Below are 19,495 nucleotides of genomic sequence, written 5' to 3'. Positions count from 1 at the left end.
AAGAGAAGCCACTGCATTGAGGAGCCTGCGCACCGCAACGAAGAGTAGCCCCCACTCACTGCAACTAGAGAAAGCCCACGCGCAGCAATGAAGACCCAAGGCAGCCAAAAATAAATAAATTGAAAAAAACAACAAAAAACTTGAGGGTAGGATGTTTGAAACTTCTTAGTGCTCATCTTCCTCAGTGCCTTCACATATTAAGATGTCAGCAAATAACTTCTAATTTATTTACCATCCATTATATTGAGGTGTAGATGCAGTATATTTACCTTGGAGATATATATTATCTACATATATTCTATCAACGCTTCCTATTTCTTTTGCGACCAGAAGTGATTAGCAGAAAATGAAGAACTGCAGGGAGAAGGGCAGTTAGAAATTATATAAAAACAAAAGCAGTCAAGTTTAGCACCTCAGTTTCTGTTTACGTTATAAAACATATAGTTACACCAACATTCATATTGGCTAAAGACTGATTTAGTTGGTACCTCCTCGTGCTGTCACTAGTTTGCCTGCCACGGCATACCAACTAATTGCTGCCTTTTATTTTCTCCAACGATTGCTACTTTTTATTGAACACGTATTGCCCTGCTGCTAAAATACACCTAACAGCAGTGAGCAAAATCTCAATTTAGGGAAAAAACCGTGCTCCTTCATAGTAAATCTCACAAATCATTCTACTAAAGAATTGTATGAAGACATTTTCAGGAATCTCAAGAAAATTTAACATTTGGCTGAAGTAATCTAGTATACTGTTGGTGGGAGTGTAAACTGGTAGAGCCATTATGGAAAGCAGCATGGAGATTCCTCAAAAAATTAAAAATAGAACTACCATACAATCTAGCAATTCCATTCCTTGGTATTTACCCAAAGAGAATGAAGACACTAATTCGGAAAGATGTATGCACCCCAATGTTCATAGTAGGTTTATTTACAATAGCCAAGATATAAAAGCAACCTAAGTGCCAACTGCCAGATGAATGTGTAAAGAAGATGTAGTATAGGGCTTCTCTGGTGGCGCAGTGGTTGGGAGTCCGCCTGCCGATGCAGGGGACACGTATTTGTGCCCCAGTTCGGGAGGATCCCACATGCTGCGGAGCGGCTGGGCCCGTGAGCCATGGCCGCTGAGCCTGCATGTCCGGAGCCTGTGCTCCGCAATGGGAGAAGCCACAGCAGTGAGAGGCCCTCGTACCACAAAAAAAAAAAAAAAAAAAAAAAAAAAAAAAAAAAAAAAGTGTGGTATATACACTTGCAACAGCATGGATGAATCTGGAGAGTATTATAATTAGTGAAATAAATCAGACAAAGACAAATACTATGTTTTCACGTATATGGGGAATCCAAAAAATAAAACAAATGAACAAATATAAAGAAACAAAAACAGACTCACAGATACAGAGAACAAACTGATGGTCACCAGCAGGAGAAGAGGGGAATAATGGGTGAAATTGGTGAAGGGGATTAAGAGGTAGAAACCTCTAGTTGTAAAACAAACACGTCCCAGGGATGTAATGTACAGCATGGGGAATACAGTCAATAATATTATATAATAACTCTGTATGGTATGCAATCCATAAAAATATATAATCACTATGTTTTACACCTGAACCTAATATAATATTGTAAGTCAACTATACTTCAATTAGAAAAAAAAGAAAAGAAATGAGAAAGGAAAGAGTGCAGGTGCTAAAGAAACTGCCTCCCAATTTTTTTGCTCAATTAAATGTTGAGAGTCTGAGTGTGAAGCATCAGATACAAACATGAAATTAATTTTAGTATGGATAAGATGGCTGCAATGCAGTATTTAGTATCCAAATTTAGTATGGATAAGATATCTCCTGAGACAGTGGATAAAAACCAAAACAACACTACTGGCACACAGACACACAGACATACATGAAAATGTTTCTTAATTCTTTCTTCTACATAGAAAATTCTTAAAAGTTGTTGAAGTCAGGATAGTAATTAGGATGTTGTCTAATGGAGATTTAGACTGAGTATCTGTAAAGACACCAAAAATCCCAGAATTACATAGAAAGCTTTGGCTTTTTGTCTCTTATCTTTAAAACATTTCAGTTCTTACTCCAGCTCCTAAATTTTTCCAGACCTAAGCCTACAATGGAAAGTTTATTTTAAACAGAAATTCCTATGCGGCCTTTAGTTTATCTATATGGGATCCCACTTAAGTATAGTTTCTCTTCAGATTACAGAGAATGTTGAACAGTCAGGCAATAGCATAATCTTTTCTCCATCTATGAAGTAGACTCTGCCAGTTACAGGAGGGAAGGCTCAGATAGTATTTAACTCATTATTTCATGAGTTGCATCAATTTGAGCTCTGTGAAAGTAAGAAGCCAAAGTCCTGTGTTTTGTGATGATAATTTAGTTTAAAGCAGTACTTATGTTTAGTAGCTTAAAGGCCTCCAAGGGTGATAGAAGTTTAACAACCTGTGATGCCACTTTGGAGAAGACTTTAACTTTTCTGGAAAAAAAAGTGTAACTCCTTTATTTTTCCAAGGAAATTTTTAAAGAAGTGAAAATTTTGAAGAGCTGGTCCTTAGAAGAGTTACTAGCCCTCTACAGATTAAGAGTTTATCCTAGTGCAAAGACACAACTGCATTCTAATTTTTTTATTCCTGGGGGTTGAGAGAGGGGGAAAGAGGATGGACGGACATGGAGAGACTGTTTTAACAACTGTAATATGTGAAGTATATATGTATATAAAAATTCTAAATATGATTCAAACAATGCACTTCTAGGTTGGCCATTCAGTGTATCAGCCAGTAGGAATGTAATTCATCAAAAAGGAAATTTGGAACATAAAGCACACACAGACACAGGGACTCACAAATGAAATTCGTGGTAGACCAAGGAATTCCAGCTGCACAAAAACATCATCACGTCATACTTCCAAGCTTGGGTTTAAAAAAAAAATGAAAGCATGGATTAAACCTAAGCTTCAAAGAGACTGTATAAACAATCCGCGTTGCTCCAGATTCCTGTTTGTGAAGTTGGGGACTATTTGGCAAAAGTGGTCAGGGTTAAGGGGATAGTTATTCTGACGTGATTATCAGCTACAGAATCTACAGAAAAAACACCTGACTAATTCATTTTCTTATATTCAGCTAACATTGAGTAAATATTTTGTATTTCCCAGGCACTGTGTAAGTATGAGGGAGGTTTCAGAAATACTTATTTATGGCTCCAATACAAGACATGACCTTTCTCAGAGAGTTACTGGCAAGCTTCTGATTTATGTCTTTCAACAGCAGTATATAAAAGTCCTCAAGAAGGGATTTAGAATTTTCTCTCATTTTCCAAAGTGTGGAGCTAAGTGCCATGTCAAGCTACACATTAAAATTCAAATAAAACCCACAAAGACAATAACTTAACAAAAATGGCAGGTAATCCCAAGATTGCATGCCTGTAACTACCCAGTCCCAGTTTTTATTAGATGGGAGAGTTTTATGCATTTCTAGGTAAGAATTCAACATGAATCTTGGATCAATCAACAAATATCTGATTTTTTGACAGTTAAATAGTTCTTCTTAATCCAATTTAAAATTTTTATTTCAAATAAACATGTTGTCTAATTCTACACGGCATGATCACCTGACTCTGGGCAAGCATGATTATGACCAAATCTGAAATTATCCCCTTTGATAACACAAGAAGCTTTGGCAAACATTATTCTTGTCACTGTCTTTCCTGTGATGGCTGATGGGACTGAACTGAAAGATATGAAATATGCATTTGTTGAAGACTCCATTCAGTCCTCATCTTACTTTTAGCTCTATCAATGACCATTTAGCAAAGATCTTACTTCAGAAATAGGACTTTTAGCTGGAACACTTCACTAAATGTCAGCTGTTCAGATTCTGGTCTCAACACCCACTGCCCTGCCTTGCTCTGGCAAATGATGCTGATGGCCCCGCACCCCAAAATAAAGTCCTGTAAAAAAAGACAGTAACCAAGGAACTCATTCTCCAGATACATAAACATAATTTTACTGAACAGTGCCAGGACAGATGTTTTTCTGAAGAGAAAATGAAAATGCTAATGTGAATATTCTTTTTCAAAAGGTTTCTGTTCTGAGAGGAAGCCTGGTCTGGTAGAAGGCCCCGCGGTGGTCACCTGTGACTCACAGCTCCACCCTGTCCATTACTAGTGGTGTCACCCTGAACTAGCCACTCAATCTCAGTGACGCCATTGGTAAAACAGGGTCAATACTATTTCGCCATCTGGAAGACTACCAGAGCTCTCTTACGGTTCCTCAGAGCTTTCTGCTCTGAACCTTAGTATAGAAAGAAAAATCAAAATGACGAGGAGAATCAGTGCAAGTGGGTGTTTTTTTGGTTTAGTTACATAGTGTACACACAGACTGCCATTTCCAGCCAAGATAAGTAGTGGAAACTAGATTTACCTTGCTGCCAGTAACCACCAAAAAATGGACAAACTATATAGGACTATATTTCTGTAAGATATCAGATGCCAGGTAAAGGACAGAGACCACTGAGAAATAAGAAACATATTATGAACTCTACAATTGCCCAAGCTTACTGCCTTGAGTTTCCAGGCTGTGGCTCCAGGCGTGGAAACCCAGTCAGAGCCTGGGAGATTCCAGAGAGCTGAAGATATGGGGTGAGAGTCTGAAGAGACGGAGGTGGCTGGCAGTCACAGGAAAAAATACTGGAGAGGAAGGAGTTGCTCAGAGAGAGAAACTGGAGATGATACCCTATGAGAATACAGCTGACTAATGATCAATGCACAGACATGAAAGAAACATGAGGCCATGGGGAAAAAAATCACCCAAAAGGATTAGCGGTAACAGTGTCTGGTGTTCACACAGGGTCAGAAATAGTACTTGTTTCCATGATCTAGATGGAAAAACTCAACATTCATGGTAGATTACTCAGAAGGATCTTGCTTCAGGATTGAGGAATCACTAGCCACAGGTTGATAACTACTCTGTTTCCAAGTAATTTACTGCATTACAGAACAAAGCTCAGGAATAGTAATAGGTATCCCAAAATACCCAGCACTCAACAAGGTGAACTTCACAATGCCGGAAAGCCAATAACAAAATTCCAAAGGTTCAAAAATTAAGTAAAGATATGGAAAATATGAAACAAACATACAAAAATCCAGATTAAAATTCTAGACATGAAAACTATAATGTATGATATGAAAAACAGCCAGAGGGGATTAATGGCAGGTTGAAATATACCAGGACACATCATAATCAAATTGCTCAAAACTAGTGATAAAGGAAAAAACCCTAAAAGCAACCAGATTAAAAAAAAAAAAGATATATTATTTACAGAGACATAAAGAAAAGGATGATATAAGTATTTTTGTTGCAAACAATGCAAATAAGAAGACAATGGAGCATCAACATCAAGGCAATTGAAGAAAAACTTCAACTCAGCTCAGAATTCTATCCCAGTAAAAATGTCTTTTAAAGGAAAGGTGAAATAAGGATATTTTCAGGCATACCCAAGCACAAAGAATTCTTTACGAATCTAAATGCATTAAAATAAATTTTAAAGGAAGTCCTCTGGGTAGAAGAAAAATGATTCCAGATGGACCTACACAAGGAACAAAGAACACCAGAAATGGTAAATATATAGGTAAGTAAATATTTTTCTTATTATTTAACTCTTTAAAAGATAATTGACTGTTTAAGAAATAACAATAATGTAGTATGGAAAAAGTATGACAACAACAGCCCAAAGAGTAGGAAATGCGAAATGGAAGTAACTTATTGTAAGGTTCTTGTAATATAAGGGAAGTGGTATAACATCATTTGTACTGGTATAATACCATTGTGAAAAGTTAAAGATGTTTTCTACAAACTCTAAAGCAAACACTAAAATAAAGAGTTAAAGGTAAAAGCCAACAAAGGACACAAAATAGAATCATAAAATATATTCAATTAATCCAAAAGGTAGCAAAAAATAAAGGGGGAACGAGGAACAGATGGGACAACTAGAAAACAAATTGCATGATGATGGATTTAGGCATAATCATATCAATAACTTCATTAAATGGTCTTCTTAATTAAAGGGCAAGACCCAAGTATATACTGCTTAGAAGAAATGTACTTCAAAGATAAACAAATAGGTTAAACAAAAACACAAGAATGGGGCTTCCCTGGTGGCGCAGTGGTTGAGAGTCCGCCTGCCGATGCAGGGGACACGGGTTCGTGCCCCGGTCCGGAAAGATCCCACATGCCAGAGCGGCTGGGCCTGTGAGCCATGGCCGCTGAGCCTGCGCGTCCAGAGCCTGTGCTCCACAACGGAAGAGGCCACACAAGGATGGAAAAATGATACACTATGATACATTAAAAGAAAGCTAGAGTATCTTAATTAATATCAGACACAGTAATTTTAGAGCAAAACATATTACTAGGGATAAAGAAGGACATTTCATAATGATAAGGGGGGTAGAGAGGACATAACAACACTGAATGTTTATGCACCTAAGAACAGATCCTCAAAATACACAAAGCAAAACCTGAGGGTATCACATGAGAAAGAGTCCAATCCACAATTATAGTTGGAGATTTCAATATTCCTCACTCAGTAATGGATAGAACAAGCGGACATGATGTACACACACTCATGCTCAGAATGTTCCTTACATCCAAAGTAAGCTCTCCCATGAAGCCTATGCTTGCAGTGCTTGGTAAGCCTTTCTGAGCATTTATCCCTGAATACCACAAATAAACGCCTTTGCTGTGGACATCATGACCAAATAGGGCTCCTATCCCCAGAGAATATGGCTGCTGTTCTCAGCAGGAAATTTCAGTTCTAGGTCCTATTTTTCCACTAAAAATCCTTATAACCCAGCCAAATCTCAGCTTTTCTTGATCTCAGTTACATCACATGATAAGGGGGCTGGGCTAGGTTACATCTAAATTCCTTCCAGCTCTTGTGGTTCCCTGACTTCAACTATATCATGAACTGTCACCATCCAGGGATATCAACTCAAATCAGGTCTTGCACTGTGAGTCCCTGGGAAGCCTGTCTGACCCCTCGTTGGAAAGGTGTGTCTACTGTGCAGAGATGGTACTATGGAGGCAGCTGCTCTGTGACCCTTTAACCTTCAAGATAAAACAGACTGAGGTTGAACCTGTGAATAATGGTGCTCTTAGAAACTTCTCCTGATTGCTTTCTTATGGCCTTCAGTCTCCAGTGTCCCCATGCCTACTGGCTGCTGTGCCCTGAGCTGTGAAGGGAGGCCTACCCGAGGTGGCACAGCCTGCAGAGCGGTGATGTAATTCTCCAGGGCCAGGCGGCGGCGGTCATTGAGCATGGCTTCCACTCTGGCCATGTGCGTCTCCACCAACTGCTGTCTCTCGTTGGCTGCTTCCTGCTCCAGAGACTCCACCTTTTCCTGGAAATGCTGCCGTCACAAACAGAGGCACATGACAATCGGGAACCAGACAAATAGGACGGAGCAGCAAATTCAAGTCTTTTAAAAGGGATATATACTTTGTTGTGTTCAAAGACTTCAGTCATTCCAACATTTTGACTAATTCAGCATGTTTTCTGGGTTCCCCTCCATTTCCCTGCTTTTCAGCCCCAGACCTAATTTCTCAATGTAAATCATTATTTTATATGGTCACTGAAAACTGATTTGACTAACCGTAAGGTAGAATAAATGTATATACTCTTGAAACTCTAAATTACATGCATATTTATGAAAGTCCTCTCTTACTCAAAGAACTTTAAGAAAATGATCATGATAACCTCATGGTTTACTGAAGGTAATTCTCAGAGGGGTTCCAGTCAAAAATTCAAATTATCATGTAAATTTGCCACGGGGAAGAAGTAGCAGAAGATTATGGCAACCAGAAAGATATATTACTGATAAAAATTAGACTTTAAGTAACAATGTGAGTTTTAAAGAAATGAATTATAATGAGCTAATTGGGAGCAAAAGTAAGGCAGGGTTTAAGCAACTGAATTATTAGACAATGATGAGCAGTAGTCCAAGTTGAGGGAAATAGGAACGATCAGGCATGAGGTTCCAGCAGTTGCTTGAAAAGGTGCAGGCACTACATCAACAAGGGTGTGATGCTTGGTGGAGGAGGGACTCAGGGTTTACCTGGATCACTGCTTTCTTATCAGCTTTAGGCAAGTTCTTTGCTTGACGCTCTGCCTCTTCCCACTCTCTCATGACCTACAAAAGGAGGAAATCATTTAAAACCATCAGTTCTTTCTTCAAATATAGATTTAATGAGCTAGATCACTGTGTTTTTTTTTTCTACATTTGACATTTTAAACATGACAAATATGATCACGTTCCATTCCTAGCTCAATAATATTTGACCTCTCACTAAGATGTATATACTCTATCACAGCAGTACAGTAAACATAAATGTTCACCTTTATATGGCTCTTTGAAACAAAGTTGGTGTTTTTTCTTTTCTATTACTTTCAGAAATAGCTGAAAGTCATTTTATTTGATGTGCACCAATGTCAACGATTCCTAAAAGGCATATATTACCTGTACAAGGTCTTCCAACATTAAATTGAACACGTTGGTTTTAGTCTTTTGTGAAAGCAAGTTATAAAAATTCAAACAGTACGAAGGGGGGGAAAAACATATGTAACACTTTATGCATGTGTACACATGCCATGAGCACAGTACCAAGAAGTATAAAATAGAGGAAGGAAATGAAGATTTCAGCTGTCAGAAATCCTAAGATCCACCCCACTGAAGAACTGAGGGGCAATTAGAACATTCTGCTTGCCAACTTGCCTCACCAACAGCAAAGAACACTCTAAATTCCTCCAAAAATTCCAAGACAGTACACATTATAATGTTCTGAATGTAGCAAAAAGTATTCTTGGTAAGTAACACTAATTTGGTAACCAGGATAATCTGTTTTATAGGAAAATAAGACTTCCTCTTCTCATCCATGATGTTCACTCTGGATTTCTCTGAGAGAAGTTCACTCACTGATCTGAATGCAAAAAGGAAAAGTCTGCAGTTGTGAATGCTGCTGAAAGGAAACGATATTTGATTCTTACCATTTACAGCTTCCTTTTCCTTTTCAAGTGTACTACTCACTATCAAGTAGTTTTTTTTTTTTTTAAGTGTAGCTCATACCTGAGCAAGGTAATATAAAGAACAGAAAGATCCAGTAAACAAAATAATCGTCTGTTGACAGCTGTTTACTTGCATACTTTGTGGACATACAAAGCACAAGAAACCCTGATTTCTGTATTATAAGAGCCTGTTATTTACAGGTATTTATTCCTAAGGAACTGATTTTTTTCAGACATCCTTGAAGCTTGGCGTAAGTAACTACTGATAGAGAAGTTCTGTGAGAATATCACATCACATCATCGTGTCAGTTTTTAATTAGATACTTCATTGTCAGTTAGCATCAATCCATTGTATAAAGTACAAGACAAGCTTCCCCGTGTTGTGTGCATGAAATTATGGAGAAAAAAGAATGGAATGAATTCTCTGTTACAAGTGAAGAGCATATAAGAAATAATCTAACACGTTCACAGCAAAATTGGGGAAAATGTGCAGCTGCTATGAACAAGAACAGGATATAGAAGGAAAAGAAACATATTGTCCCAGATGCTTCGGTGGGTCCAAGAGTTAATGAAGAGCACCTGTGAGATGGGGGCTACTGAAGACTACTTTTGCTTTACAGATGAGATAAGCCTTGAAATAAAAATATTTGAATTTCCTGCTTCCAAAATGTTCATAGTGGCGGTATTCTGCCACAAATTCTTCAGGTAAGGAATCTCAAAATTAGTTTGAGACAGAAGTCAGATGTCTTATTGGAATGTGAAAAACTGATTTCCTGCATTACATTTAAATCTTTACCATCTTCCTTTCTATATTCAGCTCTTTCATCTTTGAGCAGGGGAATCCATGGAATAATTAAGGAGATTTATTTAGCTAATGCATTGAAAATAAGCATTCCTATAAAAATGAAATAAAATTTTGATTTTCAGAGCAATTTAATAATATCCTCCATCCTTCCAAATAAAACAATTCACCTACACCATCACGCTAGGCCTACTTACTGAAAGATAAACACACATTGTGGGCTCAACATCTCCCTTTGAACAATGGCTTCCACTGAGGTCCACTGATAATAGAGTGCATCACTCCTGACCTGCTAAATACCAGATCCAATATTAAGAGCTTTCCAAAATCGCTCTCGTTTAATTGATTTCTCACATGAGATTAGCCTTGGCCATCCCCATTTTTTTTTTTTTTTTTGCGGTGCGCAGGCCTCTCACTGTTGTGGCCTCTCCCGTTGCGGAGCACAGGCTCCGGACGCGCAGGCTCAGCGGCCATGGCTCACGGGCCCAGCTGCTCCCTGGCATGTGGGATCTTCCTGGACCGGGGCACGAACCCGTGTTCCCTGCATCGGCAGGCGGACTCTCAACCACTGCGCCACCAGGGAAGCCCGGCCATCCCCATTTTTATGGATCAGGTTAAGTTACCTGCTCAAAGTTATGCAGGAAAAAGATGGAGAAGGAAGGATATAAACCAAGATCTCTGTGGCTCTAAAGACCATGCTTTTGTCCCCTGTGGCCCAATTAGCCATTATAAAATGGCAAATCCAACAGATGAGCTAAGTTTATTTATATTTGGTGACAGGAGAAAAGGCCGTTCCTAAGATGTTGATGCTTCTATCGTTAAAAATAATAAATGTAGAGAAAGGTCAACTTCCATTTTGAAGAACCTTACTTTAAGGATATAGTAAAACTGTTAAAATCATATGGAATAAATGATCGTGCACCTTCTTATATTTGCTAGATACTATTCATAACATAGAACAACACAAATCTGTAAGTTCAGAGTTATCATGAGCCCCAGCAACAACAAAAGCCCCAAATTCTCTGTATCGTAAGAAAACAAATAATAAAAAAACTGTAATAAAAATCATTTTAAAAGATGAAATTTTTAAATTAAAAATTCTCAGGCTCTAGACTTCACAGTGGCCCCATATAGTCTTATAAAGCAATTTTCCACTGCATGCATGAAAGTATCAGTATCATCCGGATTTATGGATATTCAAAGACTTTGCTGTTTCATGCAGAGAAAATGACAAGTAATACAGAGAGATTTAAGAGGCAGGCAAGTTCAAACAGTCTCCAGAATTCAGTACCATAGATTATGATGATAAATGTTGATCTCAAGCATCTCATACGTCTATGATCCCTGGAATCTAAGAGACAACATTCTCTGCTCCAGGATAACATTCTTTAAATTATCTCAGATATAGGTAGTAACTAAAAGGTGAAGAAAGTCCATTAAAACATATATGAACTAAGTCATGGCTTAAATAGGTGTGCTAAAATAAAGTTACTATTCTAGGACAGATCTATAATATCTGAAAGAGTAGTTAAAATCAGTGCTATTAACAGGCTCAAAATGACCAATAAATAATGGAAAAAATTCAGAATCTGAATTTTTTTAAAAAAATAATGACCAAGTGGGTTCAAGATAGAAATGCAAGGTTAGGAAGGTACTTATATAAATGTATAGGGACTAAACGTTTACAATCCAGCTGGAGGAATAAAACTGGTGAGCAAATATTTAGTTAAATGCAAAAGAGCAGTGACTGCTTATCTCACTCTGAGGACTACGTGAGTGTAAGGAACGGCTGAGATGTGCCAGCGTGAAGAAGAGTGGAACACCTTTCCAGAGATCAATGCTGAGAGCAGAGAGAGGCCGTGATGGGTTTAGCATACGTTGAGCAGAGTGGTTTAAGGCTGCCCATATGACGACGGTAGCAGTTGAGGTGGGAGAGGAAGTAAGATGACTGGATTTGGGGTGCAGGAGGTTGGGTGAGGGGGCAGGCACTGGAAATGCCAAGCTGAGCGTTCAGTGTTTATTTTGCTATTTTTCTTTTTGGGGCCTTCATTTTCCCACAAATGGATTTTGTGGGCAATAACAAGGTTCTGAGAGCTTCAGAAACAAGTAGTGAGACAGGATTTAAGTTTAAAAGATGTCTTTTCAGTGGCAATAAGTATGGCAGCTGATAGCCGTCCTACTCCTTCTCAACAGTGATTACATATTGTGTGTATCTTTCCTAAAGAAAAACCCTATTTTTCTTTCTTCATTCACTCAGTTATATTTCCTTGAATCTGACTTTTCCTATTATTTCTTCATGTTCACTCTTCAGGGTATAGACTATGAGTTGGAACGGTGATTGGCAAGTAAATGATGGATACGTATTTGTTGAACGACTGAACGAATGAATAAAGAATCTGAGAAAGGGAACTTCCCTGGCAGTCTAGTGGTTATAGACTTCGCCTTCCAATGCAGTGGGTGAGGGTTTGATCCCTGGTTGGGGAGCTAAGGTCCCACATGCCTCAGGGCCAAAAAAACAAACATAAAACAGAAGCAATATTGTAACAAATTCAATGAAGACTTTAGAAATGGTCCACGTTAAAAAAAAAAAAAAAGAACCTGACAAAGGACTAAAATCCTCAGGATTATCTACCTCTAATACAACAGCTAGCACCTGGTAGCAGGCATAACTTAAATTGTAGTTGGTATTATTACATGTAAATTAGTTGTTTTGGAAACAATTTTTTGTTTCATAAAGAACATGATTAAAAAAAACAGGATTTGTAGCACAATGTAGTGAAAAGAGCATTGTACTAGGAGCAAGAAAGGCTTGGGTTCCAAATGCCCCTCTGTGTTACTTATATTGCTTTGTTCTAGAGTGGGAAGCTAAACGCTTGAAAGTTTACTGCATTATCTGTCATTTATGGGACTAGATGAAATGATCATTATGGTTCACTTTGGTTTTAAGCTCCTATAGTCCTATGAATTAACTCGGTAAGAAATGTTAGGTTCAAAGTTTTCATAATTTGGTATTCCATACAAAAATATTCATCTCTGCTAACGAACATTTTAAGTGATTTTAATTTACAACACCATTACAGGACTACGCTAAACAGAGTGACAAAACCATCAAGAAAGGTGTACACACAACTTAATTTGTGCTTATAAAATCTTACTATACTTACTATACCTGGGTCTTTCCTAGGTGGCAAGTTCAGGGAGAATGCAAAAAGCCCCAAATCGGTGCCCTTGTTGAAAACATTTACAATTAAAATGTTATGTCTTTAAGATCTGGATAAAATTAGAGCCTTACCCACCCCTAGGCATTCATCAACCATAGGGCCCCTGGGGAGACTCTGAGGCAGAGGCAAATCCAGATTTCCCCAGTATTGTACGACTGAAGGATGGAAATTCACATGTACCTGGGACATCCTCTCGCGGTGCTTGGCCTCCAGCCTCTCTTTGGCTTTCTGGAAATGGGCATGTTCATTCTCATCTCCAGGTGTCTCGAGATACTTGTCAACGGCGTCAGGGGTGCTGGCTGCTGTTGTAGGAACTATAAAGTAGAAGGAAAGAAGGCTTGAGGAGAGTGACAGACTATCCAGTCATTTCAGAGAAAGCCCTATTTTCCGTTTATTCCAGAACAAAGAACTTAGTAAAGAAGCACATACAAGATGTTAATGCTGTTTAAGAGACCACGAGACATTTTGCAGCACAGTAAGGATGTCTTTCCCCCCTTTCAAGGATAGGGTGAAGGAAAATCTTGAAAACAGTCCATTTTGCGATTACAGTATTATATTTAAAATTCTTTGCAAAACAAGCATGCATAGAGTAAAAACAGTTGGTGTTTAATACACATATGTTGCACCAAATACCTATGCCTTGCTAGATTAATGTTTGTAACCTTGAAAGTAAATGGTGGTATCAATATCACACCTTAAGATTCCTGAAAAACCCAAAGAAATCTCGAAATTAGCCTATGCAGAATAAATGCACCTCAGAGTAAAGATAAATCCTACACTATATATTTTAGATAGCTGGTGAGCAGTATTTGAAACAGTACCAAAAAACTCATAAATGTCAAGTTCATTTTTGAAATTACAAAAAGATCTTTCTGCCTTCACAAATTTGGCAATAGTCAACCAATTCATTATACTAGTTGTCAAAAGGAAAGTGATTTCTATTTTGAATTCCACTAATACTGCTGAGCAGTATTACTGAATTGCAGCATATACTGCTATATTATGTGGAAAAATAAATACCCATAAAACTGAAGAGTGTACTATAAAGCAAAAATGTCTGAAACTCATGAGCCAAGTGATTTATAATTCTTATACCAGCAGTTTTACAAAAGATCAGTAATGACTAGTGAGAATTCAGTGCATTTATGAGCTTATTAAAAAAAGAAAACATGAAAAGAAAACAAGATTTTGATTTAAACAAGAAAGCCTGGGGACTTCGCTGGTGGCTCAGTGGTTAAGAATCTGCCTTCCAATGCAGGGGACATGAGTTTGATCCCTGGTCCGGGAAGATCCCACATGCTGTGGAGCAACTAAGCCCATGCGCCACAACTACTGAGCCTGCACACCCTAGAGCCCATGCTCCACAACAAGAGAAGCCACCGCAATGAGAAGCCTGCACATCGCAACAAAGAGCAGCCCCCGTTCGCCACAACTAGAGAAAGCCCGTGCGCAGCAGCAACGAAGACCCAATGCAGCCAAAAAAAAAAAAAAAGCATGTTCAACCAGAAAAATGAAATTAGGTGTTTGTTTTCACTATGTTCTCAGGTCGAATCAATTTATGTGTTTTATTCAAAAGATTACTCAACTATCTCCAGTGTTCTAAGTATTCTTCTTCCCTAATCTCATCTAAGATATCTGAGATACAATAACCCCAAAAGAACTTAAATGAGAAGAATTAATTGCTAGGTCATTTTGAAACTAAACCGTAAGATAGGTGTCTTTTACGCATGTTTCAAGAAAACATCTGAAAATTCCCAATCTGAAGGCTCCAAGATTTGAACCAAAAAGAGAAAGCTTTCTTGTTATATAATTAAATAATAAATTTAAAGAGAACTATTCATTCGGATTTCTTCCCTTCTACTTCAATCACTGTTTAATAATTCTTTCTTTACAAAATAAAAGCAGTTTAGTTGTCAATGCAGACGTTGCTCTGAAGTGGAAGGATACTTCACTTCAGGGCATTCCTGGAATTGTTTTCAAAATACCAGGGGATTCTGAGTCAACTGGTCTGGGATTGGCACAGGGCATACCTATTGAAAGACATCTGCCCCCCACCTTCTGTGTCATAGACAAGGGGGAGGTGTATTTCAGCAGCACAAAGAAAGAAAGAAGCAAAGAACATGAACTGTGTAATCAGGCACACCTTGATTTCAATAACATCTTGATCTTATGTTAGTTGTGACCCAGAGCAAGGAACTTAAGCACTCTATGTTCCAGTTTATTCATCTATCAAGTGGTGACAACAGGTCAACATACTAGGAGTGCTGGGAAAATGAGAAGCTACACCATGTGGCAGTCACCCTGCAGAAAGGGTGGCACACATGGCACTTCATTCATGTTAGCGCCCTTCCCTCCTTTGCTCATTATTGCATCCTAATTCAAATCTCAGCACTTATCCTAACCATAGGAAAAATGAGCTACTTTTATTTCACATCCACTGAAAATGAATTACACACAGTATTATGAAGTACCATGGATAGGAAAAGTAATAGGTACTTTTCTAAAAAATTTTGGTATGACCTGCATAAAAGGCTGAAATTATTGAAAATGTATCCTAATTTTTAAGACTGAAAAATAATTTTCAATTAAATTTTTTTTGTTGTTAAAAAACAAAGGTAATCCAAGGCGATTCCCTCTTCCAAGGGGCCTGCTAGTGCCCCTCTTCAGGAAAGTAGCAACTTGGAATAAAATCTGGCACGCCTCTGGTTTCTGGGGAGAGGGGATGTTTGTTTCCTTGCCTTCCTTTGGCTGCCTACATGTATGCTTAAGTCTCTTTCTGGATAGACTTAGGGTGTCCTCTCATTCACACACTGAAGCTGCCTTTTTTCTGGACATAGGCCAGAGGCATCGATGTGCAGCAGGTTTCCTTAGTCATCAACTATGACCTCCCCACCAACAGGGAAAACTACATCCACAGAATCGGTCGAGGTGGCCGTTTTGGCCGTAAGGGTGTGGCTATTAACATGGTGACAGAAGAAGACAAGAGGACTCTTCGAGACATTGAGACCTTCTACAACACCTCCATTGAGGAGATGCCCCTCAATGTTGCTGACCTCATCTGAGATGGGCTGTTCTGCTACCTAGCCCCAGCCAGGGCTCAGTCCTTGGGGGGCGCTGAGGAGCAGCAGAAGGGGGGAGGGAAGGGAGTCAAGGGATGGACAGCTTGTCATTTTTTTCTTTTTTTTTTCTTCTTTGAATAAATGTCACTTTTTGAGGCCAAAAAAAACAAAAAAAAAACAAAGGTAAATGTTTTTCTGCATCAGCTTAAGCAACTCAATATGCATGTATTTTTAACTTAACCATGTCCACACTTGAAATGGAAGTGGTATTTAGCATTTTTCCCCATGATTTTAAACATTTTCTCATCTTTTCTGGTAGCAAATGAGAACAAGTTAAAGTTCTTTTGGCATAGGACAATCTGGCAGAATGATATAATTAGGCAAACTATATTTCACATTTTGAACAGATGAAAATGTATAAATGTTTGGGATCATATTTACAGATCAAGGTAACTATCTGCTGTAAGTTGCTGTAACCATAGCATGGCACCCTCTTTGGAAAACTGAAATTGTAAAAGTTACTATATAAGTAGAAAGATTCTCCAACTTTATGGTTTTCTCTGACTCTTGTGATTTGCAAATCTACTGTTTTATGGAGAGAAACACTAAAATCCTAGTCACTGTAATCTCATTAGTCTAAGTTGAAATGTAGCTTTGCAATATTAAGAATAAAACAGTAAGAAAGAACCGAGCAAGCGAGGTATATTTAACAGGATGAAGAATATTTTAAGTATTAAAACTTACATTTTAGGAACAAGGAAATAAATACAAATCTTGTATTACAGATTTATTCCATTTAATTGAGAAATATTTCTCAGTAAATCCTTGTTAGTGGCCCCTGATACTTTCTTTAGTTGAGGACTTTAAGAGAAGCTATCTCTCTTTTAATTTTTTTTTTTTTTTTTTGCGGTGCGCGGGCCCCTCACCCCTGCGGCCTCTCCCGTTGCGGAGCACAGGCTCCGGACACGCAGGCTCAGCGGTCATGGCTCACGGGCCCAGCCGCTCCGCGGCATGTGGGATCTTCCCAGACCGGGGCACGAACCCGTGTCCCCTGCATCGGCAGGCTGACTCTCAACCACTGCGCCACCAGGGAAGCCCTCTTTTAATTTTTAATTCAAACATTGTAGTCATTCATACTAGCCCTCCATCTCAATTGGTTTAAGTAATTGAAAATTTCCTGTATTCATACCAATCAGCAAATTAGATCACTGACCAGTCAAAGAGAGAAGAATGATGGTATTTCTTAATACTTTAAAATGAATTTAGTATATTATCACTACCTTGCAGCTGGTGAGGAGAAAGGGGAAAACGTTTTAAGTTTGTGCAGAGAGCTCAGCTTCTATTTCCCCTAATTTTCCTACATCCTAAACACATGGTCATAGCAGGACTGGCTGCCATTTTGTGATCATGACCATGGTAGGCCAGAGACATGATAACAAGGATGGGTGGGTAGGGGCAGGAAAATCTGTGCCTTAACGCCCTTACTCTTTCAAGGTGCATCCTTTTGGGAAAGGAGCAGCTCAAGGCATGTCAGGAATGTTCCAGGGCACAAAGGAACAGGAAGCTGTATATCATGAGTCACTTAAACCGCTTAGAAAGCAGAAACAAATCGACTTTTAGGAGGGTTTATTTTTGTTGTGTTTTTTAAACAAAAAGCACAAAGCAGTTATCCTGTTCAGAGACCTTTGAGGTTCCTTAGAAACTGTGATACAGGCTCAGATTTCCAGGTTGGCCAAATAATAATACCCTCCCTTCATTAGCGTCTACTGCGCTAGGCACTTTACATGTGTTCTCATTTAACAGGTGGGGAGGAGAAAACATTACCCTCTTACAAACATTTACTGTGTAGTAAGGAAATACTGTCACTTAACATACTCACATCCCCAGACACATACAAGTCAGTCTGAATTTAGGATGACTAAGCCATGAAGAGGCTATAAAGTTAATACTTAGAGCAGTAAGGGGCTAATCGACATGTCTGGGGTACTGGAAAGGGTTTGGTTTGTTGATGACCAACCTGTACAGGCAAAAGATATGCTTTGTTATGATAACTGCCAGCCTATTTTCTAACAAACAGTTTCCTGCCCTGAATGCTATCTGGTAAATGACCACCAACCAACGTTTCAGCAGCAGAAGTAGGGTTATGAAGCAGGTCAGGAGAGAGAACCCACTGAGCTTGAATCCAAATGATCTTTTGGCCTCTGGCCTCAGCTCAAACATGCTCCTTTGTACCTCCTGCAAGCAGGCTCACTGGGTCTATTCACCCTTCCGCAGAAAACCAGACTTAAACATCTTAAGCTCTATGTTTTGACCTCTTCAGCTGGCAAATAATTAGCAGCAGTCTCACCATCACGGTGCATGGGCTTTTGACTTTTAAATGACCTTCATATTGATTTTCTTAGTCTAGTCTCATAACAGCCTTATGGAATATAGTTAAGACATAGACCTTTTAATACTGAGAATGGGTGTCTAATGTAATACCAAATGAAAACATGCAACAGAAACGCAGTTCCAATTCATAGCACGTTACTGCCTCAATGTGGACTGGATGACTAATGCTTTTGATATAAGCCTTATCTCTTTTGTCTTTTTTGCAATCCTGGGAGGTCAGAGGTATCTGAGGAGCTGCATAGCAGCTTGGATGTAGACTCTGATGCCTCGAGTGTGCTTGTTCATTTCTTTATTCCTCCTTTCACCAAATCAACAGGTATTACAGCCCCTAGTACCTGTGAGGCATATGGCAGAAACCAATGAGTGAAACAAAGACACTTGTCCTGGTGGAATTATATTCTAGTGAGAGAAACGAACAGGACACACACACACAACACACACACACACAACACACACACACGAAGACAACAATAAATCATATTGTTAGAATGTGACTTGTGTTATGGAGAAAAAGAAAGAAAGATCAGGGTTAAGAAAAGAGTTCCGGGGAAGGAGGGGGGACACTGCAGCAGTAAGTAGGTGGGCCAGGCTCAGTCTAATTGAGAAGGTGACGTTTAGACAAACAGCTGAACTGAAGCCTTACTTCCCAGTTACCTGCTGGAAGAACAGGCAAATGAAGAAACTAGCACAAAGGCCTTTGGAAGTGAGTATGCCTGGAAACGGGAAAATTCCAAGATGAGCAAGGTCTGTGTGACCAGAGCAGAGGAAGCAAGGGAGAGAGTAGTGAGACAGGCAGAAAGGAAATAGGGACAGATCACGAAGGGCCTTGAAGCCATGGTAAAGGCTGTCAGGAACCCATGGGGATTGTTTTGAGGAGAGAAAAATGTGATGTGATGTGTTTTAAAAGGATCGTTCTGTCTGTTAAGGGACAAAGCAGAAGATGATCTTTTAAGAGTAAAAGATG

At 38.9% G+C, this 19,495-nt stretch overlaps 1 protein-coding gene and 1 non-coding gene across 7 annotated transcripts in view; one reads left to right on the top strand and one right to left on the bottom strand.

The window, feature by feature from the left end:
* Positions 1–19,495, bottom strand: part of APP (amyloid beta precursor protein) — a 272,613-nt gene that overhangs the window by 77,601 nt on the left and 175,517 nt on the right. For all 6 annotated transcript variants that reach the window (XM_030880953.3, XM_030880952.3, XM_030880955.2 and 3 more), the window contains 3 exons: positions 13,262–13,395; positions 8,112–8,186; positions 7,248–7,406 (listed from right to left, as the gene is read on the bottom strand). In XM_030880953.3, coding sequence (XP_030736813.1) covers positions 7,248–7,406; positions 8,112–8,186; positions 13,262–13,395 — 368 coding nt within the window. The remainder of the gene's footprint in view (positions 1–7,247; positions 7,407–8,111; positions 8,187–13,261; positions 13,396–19,495) is intronic.
* LOC115865903 (small nucleolar RNA SNORA67) lies at positions 15,700–15,841 on the top strand. Its single transcript, XR_004044459.1, has one exon. It is a non-coding gene; the product is annotated as a small nucleolar RNA SNORA67 (small nucleolar RNA).

The sequence above is a fragment of the Globicephala melas genome, chromosome 4 (genome assembly GCF_963455315.2).
Source record: "Globicephala melas chromosome 4, mGloMel1.2, whole genome shotgun sequence".
NCBI classification, from domain to species: Eukaryota; Metazoa; Chordata; class Mammalia; order Artiodactyla; family Delphinidae; genus Globicephala; species Globicephala melas.
Note: the sequence above shows the minus strand (reverse complement) of the source record. Positions and strands in the feature narration are given on the sequence as shown.